Source organism: Pteropus alecto, unplaced genomic scaffold, assembly GCF_000325575.1.
Source record: "Pteropus alecto unplaced genomic scaffold, ASM32557v1 scaffold78, whole genome shotgun sequence".
Taxonomy (NCBI): Eukaryota; Metazoa; Chordata; class Mammalia; order Chiroptera; family Pteropodidae; genus Pteropus; species Pteropus alecto.
In genome coordinates, this window is record NW_006443124.1 from 13,643,294 (window position 1) to 13,661,541 (window position 18,248).

The window sequence follows — 18,248 nt, forward strand, 5'->3', positions numbered from 1 at the left end:
ACCTTTATAAGTGATTGGTTATTTTCTCCAAGTAACACAACTCCTTACATCAGATGAGCAATTTCCCAGGTCCCAATCTGAAATCAAGACTTGGGCTCTATAACCACTCTGTGGTTAATAGTTTGTGACTATTTCAGTTCTTCAATCTTTTGCATTTTGTTAAAAAGTGACATTAGTAATGAAATAGCCACAATACAGGTTAAAATTTTAGGTTTCTCATTTCAAAGACAGTGGCCTATAATCTCAATGTGCTTTTGTAGTCTCCACATTAAGAAAATCATTGGTGTGAATCTAAGTAAACCTTCTCTAGGTAAACGGTGAGAAAAGGATGAAAGCATTTCCTTCCCCTAAACCTCATTAACAGAAACAGCACACAGAAAAGTTCAAAACCTGAAAAGCAGCAGCAGGGAGAGGGGCCGAGGGAGAGTCTGATGGACGGGCACAGATGCAGGAAAAAATAAAGAGCAACAAGAATGGTTGCATCCGAAGACAATAATAAGCAGTAATAATAATGTGTTGTGGGTTTCAGATAATACACACAGCTATACTGTCCAATAGCTTTTGATGCCTCCGACAGAAGCTTCCCTGTGAGAAAAAGGGAATTGAACTGTGTGCCCAACTCGCCCATCATGCACCAAATTCCTCTGGACGGAATTCAATTTTTAAAAATGTGGCGCTCAACCAAGGTAATGACTCAACTTCACTTACACTACACACCATCACTTGCATGACACGTAACATGCTTTGATTCAACAAACTTTTACTGATAGCGACTAACCTACCAGGCCCTGGGCTTACACAATTCAACCTTGCTGTACTCACTTCTAGCAGTGCTTCCGCCAATAAAATCCACCAGTAAAATTGATCCTGTTCTTCCAAATTTCTCCAGGCACTATTTATTTGTTTCTCATAGAATCCAAGGTCTCCACACCCCATACTTATTATTGTAACTAGATGACGAATATATACTTAATTTCTAATTTCACTCAAAATCAGGAAAGGTATTAGAGATAACCAAAAATAATTCTTGCTTCCCAAGAGCTATCTTTCATCTGCCAAAATGCTCAGCTTGTTCTAAGTGAAGAGAAATTTCCAGAGAAGATTCACGACTTTGGCAAAAAAAACCCCCAGGCATCTATGGAGAATGTGATCTGAGAGTGGACGAGTCAGCGAGGAGGTGAGAGGGAGGTCTCACCTGCACCAACGCCTCCTTCATGGCGGTCCAGTTGGACACCCGCCAAGCACACTCCAGGACGAGATAAGGGTTTATGTGACCTTTGGACTGGCCGTATTCCGTCAAGGCTTCCCATTGGTTCAATTCCTTAGAGCACCTAGAAGACCAGGGAGTCGCGAGCAAAAGCTGTTACCAACAAACCAACAGATTCATGAAAGGGCAGGGATAGTCGTTCACTTCCCTTCCACAGAAGAAAGAAAACACCGCTGCCCCGAAGGGTGGGCTTTGTGGGATGCCAGGCTTGATTCTGGGCAAGGTCACCTGCTGGAACACCCAGCACCGCCCACCGCACAGCAGAGAGCTCAGCGCACCACAGCCACTGTTTCTCCAACAGACACTTTGAATTTCTCGAGACTTTAAAACTATTTGCGGATTTTTGTTTGTTCTTTTTTTCCATGGGACCATTAAGAAAGTAACGAAGTTCCCTTTTAAAAACACTCATTATGAGAAAATTTCAGAGATTTTTCACGGTTGCCTTAATTGATTCGAACCCATTGCCACCCAGCTTACCGAATCCAGTGGTCCTCCCAGAGCTGGTATTCCGGGAAGATAGCAGGGGACGCATTACTCCTCTCGTGTTCCTTTTTGGCTTTATCCATTGCCTTTTCATAGGATTCTTGTGCCTAAGAAAGTTAATAATGCTTTCAAACTGCTGTTTAATTAGAAACTTTTCCTCAACTATTGCTCAGTTATTTAGGGCAGGGTGGACCATAGACCCAGAAGTGCCTCACATTCTCTACAATCACTTGTCCCCTGAAATTCTCTATTCACGGAGAACAGGAGAGAGAGAAAAGAACTAAGGTGCACAATTCCCCACACAGAACGGAAGGAGCAGGTGAGCGCCTGGACCCAGGGCGAGCTGCTCCATCCTCCAGTGATGAGAGCAAGGGCTGCGCCCGTGCCTATGCTTCTGGAGTCTCTGGGGCTCAGTGTGCTAAACAAGGCTGAGAACTATACCCTGGGACCATGGCCCACGCTACTCTGAAAGGACAAGTAGGAGGGTTAAAATTTAAACACGAAATGTCAACCACCATTTCCAAAAGGACGAATGAGTACAGCTAAAAGGCATCTCCACTATCTTCTAACAGTAAATGACTTAGGAGTGAGCTTTAAAAACGTCCATGCCATGTATGTTTCTCTTAAATTGCATCTTCAGCCAAAGGGCCTTTATGTATAAGACAGATGCTTCAAGTAGAACAGTAAACTTCTCACTTAAATGTGAACTGACTTAAGAACACCAGAATATTATAATTATGTACCATAACCATGGAACCCAACCATTTCATTTGACAGTGGCTACCTGCTCAAAGAATCCATGCTGCTCGTAAGCAATGGCAGTTGCTGTCTCCGAATACTTGCAACGCTTCTGCCATAAACCAGCCCACATATCTTCCTCTTGTAACAAAGAGTAGAGTTCAGCAAGGGAATCCAGTATCTCCTGAAAACACAGATTATGGTTCTGAGTGCTCATGACAAAAACTTTTTCTCAATCAATCAACTTTGCTGTGCTGCAATTTAAAATCCCCTGGGAGATGTTTATTGAGGGTGTACTGACAAGGAAGACATAATTAACAAATGAGAAGAGGCCTCACCTGCTGAGGTGGAGTTATGCTCTCCTGCTCATAAAATTCCGTTGTTTGCTTCGGCTTAATCTGCAGACTCAGACCTTTTTCAAAAGCCTGGTGCTCTAGCATTAGTGTGGAGCGGAACCAAAGGTTGTGTGTTTTCCCCAAGTACTTCAGAACGCAGGGTCTGATGGGAATTGGAGGGACGCACTGGGACATGGCTTCCACAAAGCAGTTCAGCGCACTGGGCTGACAATCCCGCTGCACCTGGTGACTGCCACTGCACAGGAACGGGCTAATCTCACCAGCCAGAGCCTGAAACCAAAGGCCATGTTAATTTAGGTCTTCATTCTAAAATCTGCATGTCTTTACTCTCTCACACAGCATCTGCCAACCTTTGATACTTCACTCTTATATGATAGTAGTTTCTTCATCCTTTGAAACTTAATCAAGATTTTTCATAATAACTTCTCAAAAGTTAAAACTACATTTTCCAAAGTAGGATGTGAAACATATACTCACATGCTGCTGTCTGTCAGACAGAATTTTCCACAATCTGGGAAAAAGCTGGACCCACGTCTTCTCCGCTAGTGTTGTGGAAATGTGACACAGCTGGACGAAAGCGCTGAGCAGTGCCCCCGTCTACAGAAAGAAAACCAGTTAGTGTAGCTGGGCACGGGCTGGTGCTAACCATCCTGCCACGCAGCTGCCTCACACATCCACGCTCAGGAGACTCACTGACTCAGACTTTGCCAGACAGACACCCCTCCACTTTCACTCTTCTGGAAATCTGAGCAAGTGTCATGTCGGAATGAAAACACAGATTCTGAGCACCAGAAACCAACCCATGGTGTGCTCAGCAGCCAAGCACAGACGTGGGTAAGGGCTCATCAGTGACACGCCTCCATTGTTTAACTTTAAGGACAATTCCAAACATGTCGATGCAGAAAGTGCACCTGAGAGATACACAGGTGCCATCAAAGCAGAGGCCGCCGAAAGCATGCAAGAGGAAACACACACGCATGTGAGGCAAATTTTTTGCCAACAAATACAAATGTGAAGAACAAATCAAGAACCATGGAAATTTAGAGTCTATGCAACCGACAATGGACAAGAGATGAAAAAGTGACTGCAATGAAGTGAACGCAACACCCTATGAAAGGGGCCAGAGCTAGACTCCGAGGTAATGACTCGGAGCATATGAAATCCACAGATGTGTTTTTGTCCACGGCTTTGCTGTGCTTGAAAATCTGAATTAGCTGCCAACACTTCTAAATAAGCAGCCGGGTTTCTAGCCTGCTTGAAGCCCAAGGGGCCTACTGAACTCCTGATGTGAACGGCAGTATCCCTGCTCCCTTGTAATACTCTCCAAAAGTAACTTGATACATGGAGCCATGAGAGAGTCTCGGAGTCATTACCCGAAAAACGATCATATCTATAACCAGTGACTTTGTGGAGACCAAAGAGCTTCCATCTGGATAGATCTCAAGATAGGTATAGTTGGAGGTTCTCTCCCCTAAAAGGGGACTTGATTTACCACATTAACGCATTCTCATTTTCTTTTTTATTACACTTGAAAAACAATCCAGCAGCATATCACATATATTTCGTAAATAATTTTTATATTTCCTTCACGGGATACTAAAATGAGGAATTAACGTCTTTTTCTTATTTTCTCCCATAAGAAAATGTAATTCTCAAATCTTTACATAAAACATCCACGTTAGAGTCCCACAGAACCATACCGGTTTCAACTGAGAAAGGAAAATTAGTGTTACTTGTAAAAGAAAACTTTGCACTGCTGTGGAATAATCCTGATTTAGGATCCAAAATATTCAGGGGGCGGAAAAAACCCACAACCATCCCTCCAAACTTGCACACAGACCTTCACTTCCCGGAGAGTATCAAGAAATTTGTCATGTCTGTTGGTTAACATGTGTAGCTGGTTTCCAATGTCCTTCTCAGAAAGTTCTTTGGTTTTGGGTGTGCTGGTCTGATCTCCAGGAGCTAGTTCAATATCTATCTCTACATCCTAAAAACAAAAACAAATGTAAATTCACATTGAAACAAAAAGTGAAATTGTTAAAGAAAACCCAACAAACACAGCTCTCATAAACTTGTTACACTTTTGGCAAGTAAAATTTTAATTTCCTGGAAGTTTATAATTATTTAAATAAGCTTAAATTCTAAAATAGATTAACTAAAACTAGACCTATCTTTCTCTTTTTAGATGACACTATAGAAATGTCACCATTTTACTTTCTTATTTGGATTACAGAAAGCAAAATAAAGTACAAACTATAAACAATAAAAATAATAACAATCACTAGGAATTACAGTCTATCATTCCTCAAAATGCAGTCTAGTTGCCTAGCTAATGTCCTCATTCAGATTAAAAAAAGTGTCAGGGCCACCGCACAGAACCTTGTTGGCATGATGTTTGATAAGACTCATTCCAAAAAAAGAATAAACCCTATTTGTTGAAGCTTCTGGGAAGTCACAAAGTTCAATCATCAAATTAGCCTCTAAGTCAAGTAAGTTATTGACCATTTGATACAGACCCTTGAAAATGCAGAAAAATCACTTCAGAGTTGACAATTTACTTCATGCAGAAGGATTACGGAAAGATCATGTCATCAAATGATCTAGTGTTTAGCAACACAGTGAAGAAAATTTTTTGTTTTTGTTTGTAAAAAAAATGAGTAAATACCTCACATATAGGAGAGGGAACAAACCATCACTTTTAGAGCAAAAAGGGTGCCTCGTTCATTACTGGGTGGCTATCATCTAAAACCCAACCTCCAGACAGAGCTTCCAAGAGCCAACAACCTAAGGGAAACACAGTCGAAAGGTCCAGCAGGAGTGGTGTCACCCACTCCCTCATGGAGCACTGAGAGCCATCAGGACGAAGGCAACAGCCTTGCTGGCCAGTTCTTGGCTCCACAGCTGTCCTTGCTGGGACCAGGCGAAGATGTGGGAGGGTCACAGCCCACTGCTGGTGGAACCAGCTGAAGACGTGGTTCCGTTACGGTGGAGTCACTCCCCAGAGCAGTGCTTTAAAATACAATATGGGCTGCTTTTCCCTTGGAGAGAAAAGTCACCAAACAGGAAAATACCATGTACTAAGCAGCACAAGCTCATGATGAAGTTACTTATCTCAAAACATAATGGCAACATGAGAAGCTTATCAATTTTAACTTCAAAAAATCTAATTGACTAGAAACAATCTTAAGTGTCCATCAATGGATCGACAGATAAAGAAGATGTGGTACATATGTACAATGGATTATTATTTAGCCATAAGATGAAATCTTGCCATCTGCGACAATATGAATAGACCTTGAGACCATGATGCTGAGTGAAATAAAACAAAGAAAGACAAATACTGTATGATCTCACTTATGTAAAACTTTTAAAAAAAAAACAACAGAAAAAAAAAAAGAAAGCTCAGATACAGAGAACAGATTGGTGGTTGCCAGAGGCCAGGGGTTGGGAAGGGTCGGGGGTGGAAAATGGATGAAGGGGGTCAAACTTCTAGTTATAAAATAAATAAGTCCTGGGGATGTAATGTAGAGCATGGAAACTATAGGTAATCACACTGCATTACATATATGTAAGTTGAATAAGTCCTAAAAGTTCTCATCACAAGCAAAAAAATTTGTAACTACATGTGGTGGCAGATGTTAACAAGACTTATTGTGGTGCATCTCACAATACATACAAATATGAAATCATTATGTTGTACACCTGAAACCAATATAATGTTATATGTCAATCATATTTCAAGTTTTAAAAAACCTAACTGGACACAGATACCACATTCAGAGCTTTCGGGTAGATGGTGCTCTCGCCCTAAAACAGTCTCAGGCTGCCACGGACTTGGACAAATGGGCATTCTGCCCTGAACAGGGCACCGCACACGCCAATGTTACCTCCTCCTTGGACTCGCTGTTCTCTCGCTCCCGAGGCTCCTGCTTGACGTGTGTGACCATGGCGAAGGCCGCTCGATCGTGGCTGTCAGCCAGGTTGATGACATTGGTGATGGATGGGAGCATAGCTCCTTGGCAGCTGGTACCAATGGGAGTGTTCTTCTCACACACGGCCAATAGCAGCTAGAGGATTTGTGGACGAAAATCAAAACCTAGGACCCAGGCCTGGCATCTGGGGTGTGGGGACCCACGCTCATCACCTAGTGATCTCAACAGGTATGCACATGCTAATGACTCCCAGGCCCACAACCTGGACGGAAAGCCTGACCCTCTCCTCCAGACTGCCCTTACTCAGACCCCTCTGACTCCACATCTACGAGAAAGCACAGCTCGGCACCTCCCCCCAAAGGACGGGCTGCCCCTCCTGTGATCTCAGAGGCATCTCCCACAGAGAAGACAGCTTCCTTTGCTTCGTCTGTCTACTCTTCCTTCTCTCATCTCCCATACCACATCACCAAGTCCTCCTGAATACCTGGGCAGCTGTCACCTCCTGCCTAGACATAACTTCCTGGCTCATCCTGACGTGCCCTTCTCAAATCCATCTCCTTCCACACAGCAATCTCCCTACACCCTCCAACAGCTTCTCACAGTCTTCCAGGGACAGGGCAAGCTCCTCAGCGTGGCTCACGAGATCTTCCATAATGTAACACTCCAGCCTGCACGTAACACTTCCGTGACTGTCCCCCACCCCCAATATGCTTCACCACCGGCCTCTGTGCATGATGCTCCCCAGTCAAGCCACTTTGGCACTCTTTCTGCAAGTATTCACTGAGCACCTGCCAGGCGCTATAAGGGCCTGGAGACTCGTTCGTCAACTTCACAGAGATTGTATTCCCTACTCTCATAGAGCTGAAGAGTCAGCGGGAAAGACAAGACCAACATCAACACAGAGGAACAAAGGACAAGACAAACATCAACACAAAGAGGAACAAGAGGCTGACAGAGAAGAAGGTATTCTGCTTTAGCTTAGGTGTCAAGAATGTGGCATGTCTGTAAACATGGAGGGCCAGCAAGGCCAGAGACAAATGAGTAAGAGAGAGAAGGAAAGCGCAAGGTTGGACAGAGAGGTAAGGGTCTGGTTACTAAGGGCCAGAAGGACCATATCCTGGAGGCTGATTTTGTACCAAGTACAATCGCAAGGAGCAACACAATCTCCTTTGTTCTTGAAGAAAATTCTGTAACAATAAAAAAATCTGGTGTGTCAGCGGAAGGTAGATGAATGCTAAGGACAGTGTTCCTGTCATCCTTGTGAGCGATGATGGTGGCCAAGAGACAGAGGTAGAAGAGGGAAAAGAGAAAAAGCAAGTGGCCTCAATCAGGTAACACCTGATAACGGACCAGATACAGAGGACGAGGGAGGGAAGGAACAGAGACTCCTGCTTTGTGCCCTACAGCCTGCTTTGTCTTCTATCGACTCCTGTACCCACCACAGTCAAGGTCTTTCATCTCTGTATCTGCTGTACCTGACCCAGGGCCTGGCACCTAATATAGCAATCGATAGGTCTCTTAAAAGAATGAAGAATATATCGGGGAACTTTGCCCACTGTGTTGCCAACAGCAAAGCTCCAAATATGTGTCCATAGGCCACTAAGAAAACATGCATTCAGCACAAACAGAAATGCTAACAGGCTCTCACTGAAACCAGCGCCACGATTCCCTTCTTTCCCCGCAAAGAGAATTTCACAACCTTCTGTCTCATTGACAAAGTAATTTGGTAATCCTTCTAGTCTCATTCACTCTCATTAAGTAGACTAGAATTACCTGCACAGTACCAGTAACCTGCTACGGAAAACCCAGGTCATCTAGTACAGTAAGCTGGTGATTAAGCCAAAGAATAAAAGATAGCCAACCTGAATAACAAGGAAACAAGAAAACAAGAAGTCTCACTACAATCCCATAAAAAAACATCAAAGAACATCTGACTTAACCATGCCCTGAAACGGTCTGACCGTTTTACATGGGCCTCTATCACCAGCACCTGGCCCTTCACCTGGAGGGACTACAGCCCGTGGCAATGTCAGGCTGGCCTGGCCCCACCTTCCTGCTTTAAGAATGATGAGAGCTGACGGGTACAGCACATTAAATCTTCTAGGGCATGGAGACAAAATTGACAATTTTTATATTTGCAGAAAAATGAATCTTTAACTATAAACTAAGGAATATTACTCAACTTTCTGATTAAAGGGCTTAAAATCACCCAAAAAAAGCTTCAGATGAAAACATGGCTTTAAGTCTTTTTTTCCTACCTATTAGAGATTAAAACAGGCTTTATGGTGAAGATTTCTAAATCATCTTAGTGTGTGTGGACATCTCCCAGCTTCGGTGCCCCAGCCGCAGATGGTGAGCTGAGCTTGACCTACCTCAATGCACTGCTTAATCCAAAAGTGGTTCCCCATGGCTTCCCAATTCTGGGAACAGGTCACATAAAGCAGGCGCTCGTACACCCGGCGTTTCATAGAGTTGTCAAAAACCTCAAAAAACTTGGCCCTGATGAGCGGCTGGGCACAACGCAGCCCAGAGAGAAAGGCAGGCTCAAGTTTCGCAGTCAGCTCACTGCCAGACAGTGTCTCGTCTCTGCAGTCAAAGAGAGAACACAGAGATGGAAGAGCTACACGAGCCATAAGCAAACCAACAAAAAACAAGTAAGTACCAACTTCCCAAAATGCCTTTACAAAAACCAAGAGCATGTTATAAATCATCGTAGGCTGATGCAGCATTTGTGCAAAAGGTTTCATTAGGATGCCAAACTATGTTATGTGATTTAGTTTTTAAATGAATATATAAAACTTAGGTATAGCAAAAAAATTAAAAAGTCACATAATGTTGGCTGACCAAAGAACACATTATAGACTGATATACGAAATACCTGATTAATGGCTGTACTTACCTGTAGACATAGTTAACAAGGTCTAAGAACTGGGCATTTAATTCAAGGTCTTCTGGAAAACGCTTCTCTATGTAGGTCATCATTTTCACAAGCAAAATAGACTTCTCCCGGAGTGTAGGTGTCTGTATGAATTTATTTTTTTAAAAGAAAAGGTCAATTATTTCTATATGAGAAAGACATGTTCAAAAGTATTTTGGCCATCTACTCTATTACTTTTTAAGCTCCCACAATTTTGTCAAGTAAAGTAAGACAGCCATAGCCCAACAACAACAACAACAAAATCAAAAATGGTCCTGGTTATCTTTGGATGCTTAAAATCAAGACAGATGCCAATATAATTTTCCTTGGGGCTACAGTTCACTTGGGAAAGAAAGCAATTCTAAATTATAAAACAAATCAGAACGCTGCAAATCATCTTATTAAATAATAGTCCTTCATTATTATTTTTTCTGGCTCACCTTCACCACCAGAAAAGACTAGCAAATAAGGTTCATTTAACATTTTGACAGAAGTAAAACCACATTAAGTTTCTATTTAAAATCTGTTAAAATACAGTGGGAAAAATCCAACTTAAAAAGAGATACTGTGAATGTAAATACAGGAAGAACATGTTTTGCTTGATTGAGAACTTTCAGAAGAAAGAGCTGAGAAAGTGATGCCGCCTGAATTTTCTTTTACATATAAAGTAAGGTCATCTGACCAGAGCACAGCCCCTCACCTGATTGGCTGCCATGGGGGAATTATTTTTAACCCATTCTTCCACAATTTTAACCACAGCCCGGAGGATTTTGGCATCGGGTGATTTTTCGATAAGGGAGGTCAGGATGGCCTGAATAAAGTTCTTCCTCATCTCCATGCTCATCACAGCCAGGCGTGTTTTCACCAGCTCCAGACTCAGCATCACCAGCTCACTTGTACCTGCTCGAGTGGAGAAAGAACAGCCCAACAATTTCTACCAACAAATATCAACAGGCAAGCACTCTGCACTGTGTGGCATACTGATTCTGCCCATTGTCTCCCAAATACTTTCTCCAGCACCTAGAGCTCTGTAATCTGAAGTACCTTGTCACATTCCTACTATTCTACCACCTTGCAAGGGTGGCCCTGTAAGAGGCTCCCCACGGGGAGGGGATGATGGAGCTGATGGGACCGGTGTGAGCAGCAACCCTGGGGTATAGCCAAGTGTGAAGTCACATTCACATCACTTGTGTCCCAAGGGCATGGCGCAGCAGTGCCAACCACAGCCGATCCCACACACACAACATGTCACCCAGATTCCTGGAACCCACTCCTCAGGTCTGGAACCTGTGACTTAATTCTTTGTCAGATGCAACAGCTCTGATTAAAAAATCTGTTTTACAGCAAAATTGTTAGGGAACTCTCATTTAGTGTTTCACATAAACGTCCACCATTTAAAAATTTCATTTTCACAGTCACAAACTTTAAAAGCGATTCATTTTTAAAAGGAGTCTCATTTTAGTTTTAATCAAAAAGCTCAGAAACTCTGTTAAGAGCAAATGATGATGAACTGCACAAAACAACAGGTGTGAGTGCTCGCTTTAGAACTGTCACACAGTCAGCACCGTTTAGGTGTTAAAGTCTGAGGAAAAAACGTGAGGACCAAGTCGAGTTTGTTACCTGAGGTTGCTTCTGTGCTGCCCGACGCCGCCTGTGGATTGAGGTGCTCTCGCACCATCTTCTGCAGGGAACGCATGAAGACGGAGATCAGCCTGTCTATGTAGCTTGGGTTGTTGCTGCAGGCAGACTTGAGGATCATGAGGGTCCCTAAAAGGCAGAAGTTGGTTTTGTAGAAAAAATTTTTTAGATTGAGCAATTAACAAAAATGTGCTATTGAAAACATTTTAAAATGTGCTAAACAAAAATGTGCTATTTCCAACAAAAGTACAGATTAATCCCAAATGTCAACATTGTAAGCTTTTACATGACACCTAATACACTGTGAAGCATTATATGTTCACTCTTCTTAATTCATGATCAACATCATAAGCATGAGAACAGATTTCTGTGCTTCAGTAGAAGCAACATTCTTACCTTTAGTTCTGGATTTTATCTATGTTATGGCACACCACCCTAAGTAAAGTTTTTTATCTCATGATATGCTTGGGGTGAGGGAGGAGGGAAAAATCTTTTTCTAGCTAGACTATCTGGGCATGACAAATGTTAGAATTCAATTTGCACTTCATTCTGAAAAACTATGTTATAATAAGGTCAATAAAAAACAGCAAACTAGTCTACAGCCATACTACCCTGAACAAGCCCGATCCCGTCTGATTTCAGAAGCTAAGCAGGGTCGGGCCTGGTTAGTACTTGGATGGGAGACCGCCTAGGAAGACCAAGTGCTGTAGGCATAAAAATTTAAGAAATAAGGGATTGTAAGCTGACAAGGTCCTTGCAATCTGTGAGGTCAACCAAGGGTTGCCTCGTCTAAAAAATTAAAAAACGGCAAACTAACATCAGAACATGAACATTGAGTATGTGAAGAAAATTTATCTTTCATAACTGGCATTTTCATATACACCTTGACCCTGGCCTACACATTAACAGAACAAAAAAAGGATATTTATTAGCCATTTACAGATATGGACAACTTCAGGCTTGCTTTGTTAAAAGGCTCAGTAGTGTAGTAAATATGACCAATTCTCAGTAGTGTAGTAAATATGACCAATCTGATTCTACAGTAGGTAACCCATGAAACTTGATGACAATGATGAAGATGGCAAATGTGTTCTGGCTGTTCCTGGCAGCCATGCTTACTTCTACCATGCTGACGCCAGTAACAGGAAAAAACATGAAGACCGAGTCAAGTTTGCTGCCCAGCACAGAGAGGAGAGCAGTGTGGCCAGCTCAACAGGCTACCCCTCGCCTGCTGTCACCCTAACATAGAAGGGAAGCAGAGCCAACAGTGGTCAGCTCTTCCCAAGAACAAGATATTCACGCTATACTGTGATGGAAGCCAGACTACAAAGCAGGATCTACTGTGTAAGCCTACTTTTAAAAAAAGTCACAAAAGCATTCCTCACCCGCCAAATCTATCTGGTTCCAGAATATAGACAGCAAGTATAGATAGCAAGGAATATGATTTTAAGTAATGCATAATAATGGCTTTCTATATATTTACATACACATGTATAGAAAAAAGATAAAAGTCATACTCCAAAATGTTGAGTACTACTAAGTAGAGAGGCTTACAGGTAACTTATTTAGCTTTCCTTCATTTGTATTTTCAAAGTTTTCTACAATGAACATGTAATAAGGGAGAAAAAAAATTTTAGAGTTCCTAACCCGAAGTCTAATCCTACTCACAGACTCGAGTTTGACAAAAAGCAGACTGAGTATACATTTGACTTCCAGGTACCTGGAGGCCAAAGTCACACACCTGCCCCAATTACCCGAGAAACCAGTTTTCATATCCCGGGGCAGCCAGAGCCTCACCAAATAGACAGGGATGAGTTCCCAGCTTGAGTAGCTTGCGAGCAGGTGAGTGCACTGTGAAGGCAGTACACCTACATGTCAGCACCCTGCTTCAGCAGCATCTCTGGGTTTGGTCTAAAACAGAGTCAGCAGGATCCACGGGGCAGTTCCCCTTGCAACCAAACCCTGAGGCATGAAGAACTCGGCGTTGGGCAGACTGGGCTTGTTCACCTCAAAGTCCACAGGGGACCGTGGTCTGGTATGCACCAGGCCACGCACAAACACCCTCGACAACACGTCAGCTCAAAGCTCCTCCCAACATCCTGAGTCTTTCCCTTCTAAAGAAAGTTCATCCAGGGAGCACAGACAAATCAATGCCCAGCTGAACCACTGCTGGGGAACCAAGTCAGGCACACACTCACCAAAGAGCTGGGAGGGATTCGCATTGGTGGCCTTCTCATAGTTGGTCAGTCCTTCATAGATGACCTTCCCGACAGCCGCATAGAGGCACTCCAGCTCTTCATACTTTGAGGCCACACTTGAAGTGCCTGAAACAGAAGCAAAAACCTGGGCTCTAGGGTTTGGATTCTCAGGCCTGCCCAGACCTGGGGACATTAACTTTCACGAGGGACTCAGCTTTAGTTATTTTGGGATCTGTGGCAACTGGCATGGGCACTTTTCCCCCAGCGTAGGATGCACTGTGCTCATCTGTGGGCTGCCTCCTATTTTATGGAGCTAAATGACCACCTTTTACGTCATCAAGCCTTACCTGAACATGCTCTAAATACAATTATGGTATTTACAGTATGCCGAAATTTGATCTTGTCAACTGGTCAGCATTTGACAAAACAACTTAACCTAACTTCTCTTTAATGCATTAAGAAAACAGTAATGTTCAACAGATGAAGAAGTGCATTTCCAAAGCAGACTAATATTTTAATGCAATGACTACTGCCATTCAGTTTTATGTCAATTTTTTTTTTTTTAAAGAAAAGTTGAAAGTACAAATAAAAATGGGATAATAAAATGCTCCATAGAGTAACACTCTCAAATAATAAGCTTTGTGCCCACAACCACTCAACAAGACAGGCACCAATGGAAAAGGTCACATACTTGGCTCTGTTGGGAAGATGCTCATTAGGCGTGAGAGAAGGCTATGGACTGCTCGTAAAACTTTGGTGTTTCCACACGTCATACAGGCAGCAATTCCACGCTGCAGAGGTTTGAAGCTACTGAGGATGGCTGGAGACTGGAGAACAGTTAGCAAGAAACTCAACACTTCCAATCCTGTGCAAATATTTCCATAGTTAACTTGATTAGGTTGTTCCTGGAATGGAGAACACAGGTCACACACTGATGAAATACTCTAGTACAATGAATTACAGAAAATACATAATTCAAACAAAATTTAATACTATGTGTTATTAAGTATTTAGAAATGAAGTAAAAAAACACTAAAGAATGCACACGTGCATATAAAATATGTGACCAGCATATTTTAACCAGTAAGATTTCATGTTTCTTTTAATAAATTTGTTTTAAATATTTAATCAAACCTTTGAAAATGCATTAAAATATTAATAGTCAACATTAAGGAAGGTTAAAATTCTGCAAATCACTAAAATCTGGTCTAAAAAGGCAATTACTGCAATGAATTTTGCTTGTCTCCATCTTTTTAGTTAAAATACAAATATTCTTCCAAAAGGAAATATCTTTGAAACTGTATATCATGAAATCAATCTAATAGATGCCGAAATTTAAAAAAAAAAAAAAAAAAAAAAAAAAAAAACACGAAAAGAAACAAATAATAAAATAGAAAAGAGTGCGTGGTTTGTCGTAAAGTACTGCTCCATAAAACTTTTGCTCCTGTGGTTTATGCGCATGCATGCCTTGCCGATATGCTACATGCAGGCAATGGGCTGTGAGGCAAAATCTCTCACTACGGGAAACAGGTGGAAAGGCTCTATGAGCATGGCACGCTGTGGTAAGAAAATGTCAGACTGTTTATTGGCAGGGGCTCTCCACTTATGGCTGAGCTCAAGTCAACTGTGACTGTATGTGACAGGAAAGTAACTTGACCTTTCAAAGAGAAATACGGACTGCAGACAATCCAGAAGTGGGAAGGAAAGTCTGAGCCTCAGACTTAGGGGCCTATGACCCTGCTGTTTTAATAGCACAGTAACCTTCATAACCTTTCAAGAAACTGCAGCAACAACGTTAATCTTTGCAACAACCCCAGAAAATTACAGTATTGAGGTTTCTATAGAAATAAAACAAAGCAAAACCCCACCAAATAATCAATGTCCATATACTTTAAAAATTCAAGTTTACTTTAAAGGTTGTTGCATAAATCAACTAAAAATGTTTATTTCAAGCCAGTGTCACTTAAGAAATGAGACTTCAAAGGGCGACAACTATAATATATAAATATAGTAGAGGACTACTATATTTCCCAAAACAACTATACTTGGGGCTGGGAGTGAGAGCTGAGGTTTTAAAAAACCATTTTCAGAAAATGAAAGTTCCTTCTCCATATTAGCAGTATAAAAATAATAAAAGGAAACCTCATTTAAAATGGAGTCGAAAGGCCAGAAAGGGGAGCCCTCAGGCAGTACCACTCCTGTCAGTTACAGACCTCCAACAGGAAAAATTATCAATTACGGACCTCAACAGAAAAACAACACACCCTACTTACTACTCCAGCAGGAGGAAAGAAAAGTTCCTTCCTTGCCCATCAACTCATCCAACTAGAAACCTCTGCCACCCTGCATTCTCTTTTCTCCATTCCTCCAACAGACTTTTGTTCAAAACCACCCCTCCCAAAGTCCTTCCTTTTTCTCCAGAAAGTAACATTCCTCTCCTTTGCTTGCTAGACTTGCTTACGTTTTTTGCTCTAGCCTGCAATTCCTCTGCTATTCCCATTTTGCTGGTAAAATAACTGGCTGTTTTATTTTTAAGGTCAACAGTGGCCAGAAGAGGAAGCGCAAGGGGCCACAACTGGCCAAGGAATGGAAGGCTTGGGTTTTAGAGCCCAGCCCCGAGCCCAAGCAATACCACCAGACCCCACACCTACCACACTCATCAGCAGCTTGTCAAACCACTGCAGTTTGAGTTCAGACTTGGACCACATGTCCGGTCGCAACGCAGTCTTTAGGAGGGTCACACAGCGGCGAGACAGCACCTCCCCAGGAGACCCGGCAGTGTTGGTGTTGTCGTTAACCTGGAAATTCACTCACATTCAGCCCATGCTTCACTGCACAGGCAATGACAGTCATTGCCGTGTGACACTGCTTCTTGCCTGTGCCCTACACCCTTGCATCTCAGCTCTCCATGGTCACCTCTTCTCCCACCTGACTCAACTCAACCATCTGTTTTAGGGGTCCTCCCCCATGGGACCCTCCCTACATCTTACAGTGGGGTCAGTGGTGATTTGCAATCATTTGTGATTGATTGATTAGTGTCAAGAGGCTCCCCTGAGAGCAGGGCCCGTGCTCCTCCCCTCTGGACCACTGAGGCTGCGCTGGCACACTGCGGCAGGCAAGAAAGTAGGGGTTACATAGTTTAATAGGGTCTTTTCAGTGCTTGCAAAGTTCAATAGTATTGCAAGATACACTGTTTTGTTTAATAGTTATAAAAACTTAAGATTCTCAAAGTGAAAAAAAAATTTACAAAAATTTCATTTACAAAGTTTTTTGAAATATAAAAATGAAAAGTTTCAGAATGGATCCTCAATAAATCCATGAAAACATATTCATATGAATGATAAATGCAAGTTATAAAAAGCATTTAAGTTACTAAATGTGTTCGACTGTCCCAGCACCTTTATGAGATATGTAACCTGGACATTAAATAATTTGCCCAAGATTATTGAACTACCATGTTTCACCAACACCAAGATTCTGTTAATCAGAATTTTATCACCACTAAAAGAAAATTTTTAAGAAATCATGTCAATTATAAAACCAGGCACATTTCAGAAATATTAGCATGTCGTGAAATCAATGGAACTTGATATGAAAGTGACAGAACTAGCTGTCAGACCTAGGTTTGTCTATCTCTTTTTTAACTAAACTGTCACAGAAAACACTCGAGTTGACTGTCGTTTTTGTTCTGAAGAATCCCGACCACAGGACACTCGGCACTCGCACCTGACAAGCCACGCGGATGAGGAAATTCACCACGGTGTCTGTGTGCTGCTTATCAATGGGCTTGGCAAGAAGGGCATCTGCTCCGGGCAGCGATTGGCTCCTCCCAAACACCTAGAAAAGGCGATAAGAACTTTCTCAACAATGTGTTCCCGTGTATGGCAATGACGCGTGCAGCCCACTAATGGGACAGACACCGTTCTGGGCACTGGGGACACCAGAGGCAGGCATGGTAGCCACAAGACAACTAACAAAGTAGCCATGAAAAGTAATGGGTCATGTGCTCGAGACTGAAGGGAGCGTGGTCTAGGAAGCTGAAGGATAACATCGAGGTAGCTCTCAGGTCGAGCAGTAGCCAGCCATGGGAGAAGAGAAAACTGCACTAGCGACAGGAAACAGAGCCGGGAGACAGGTCCTAAGTGAGCATGGAACTGGGCGTTTCTGAAGTAGATAGAGGGAAGGCCTGTGCAGCTAAGTATCATGAGCAAGGGGCAGGGGCAGGAAGACCATCAGAAAGACCAGGTCACACGGGCCTCAGGGGCCAGAGTCAAGGGGAGGGCTTGCTAAGGGGAAAGACAGTCTAACTTAATTTATTAAGTTCTTATTTTGAATATTCACAAGAAATTACAAAGACAGTTCAGAGGTCCCATGTACCCTTCACCCAGGTTCCCATGACTTAAAGTTTGAAAAGAATGTTTTGGTAATCTACTTTGTGAAAGTGTATGAAGAGGGATGAAGGTGGAGGAGTGAGCGGAACTGGAAGGCTGTTTCAGTAATCCCAGCGAGGCTGTTTCAGTAATCTCAGGGAGAGGCATGGTGGGGCACCTGCAGTACCACGGTGGTGTGGACAGAGATGAGAGAAGGGCATGGGTATTTGTGGCTGGGCTGACAGGACTTGCACTTGACCAGGAGTGTAGAGAGAAGGAAAGGGACAGATCGCAGATGGTTCCTGGTTTCTAATCTGAGCACAGGGTGGAGGCAGGGGCCATATACTCT

General features: G+C 42.7%; 1 protein-coding gene and 1 pseudogene across 10 annotated transcripts in view; one reads left to right on the plus strand and one right to left on the minus strand.

Annotated features, from left to right (window-relative positions):
- The window catches only part of TRRAP (transformation/transcription domain associated protein), a 114,653-nt gene that overhangs the window by 27,930 nt on the left and 68,475 nt on the right, over nt 1-18,248 (minus strand). For 8 of the 10 annotated variants that reach the window (XM_025040703.1, XM_025040704.1, XM_025040705.1 and 5 more), the window contains exons 43-57: nt 17,256-17,366; nt 16,181-16,327; nt 14,221-14,434; nt 13,530-13,655; nt 11,314-11,460; nt 10,394-10,596; nt 9,676-9,797; nt 9,149-9,362; nt 6,732-6,911; nt 4,685-4,831; nt 3,322-3,441; nt 2,827-3,114; nt 2,535-2,672; nt 1,745-1,857; nt 1,196-1,331 (exon numbers count right to left, since the gene is read on the minus strand). In XM_025040703.1, coding sequence (XP_024896471.1) covers nt 1,196-1,331; nt 1,745-1,857; nt 2,535-2,672; nt 2,827-3,114; nt 3,322-3,441; nt 4,685-4,831; nt 6,732-6,911; nt 9,149-9,362; nt 9,676-9,797; nt 10,394-10,596; nt 11,314-11,460; nt 13,530-13,655; nt 14,221-14,434; nt 16,181-16,327; nt 17,256-17,366 — 2,406 coding nt within the window. The remainder of the gene's footprint in view (nt 1-1,195; nt 1,332-1,744; nt 1,858-2,534; nt 2,673-2,826; nt 3,115-3,321; nt 3,442-4,684; nt 4,832-6,731; nt 6,912-9,148; nt 9,363-9,675; nt 9,798-10,393; nt 10,597-11,313; nt 11,461-13,529; nt 13,656-14,220; nt 14,435-16,180; nt 16,328-17,255; nt 17,367-18,248) is intronic. The other 2 variants (XM_025040707.1, XM_025040702.1) reach the window with 1 other exon arrangement.
- Nucleotides 11,926-12,044, plus strand: LOC112472087 (annotated as a pseudogene).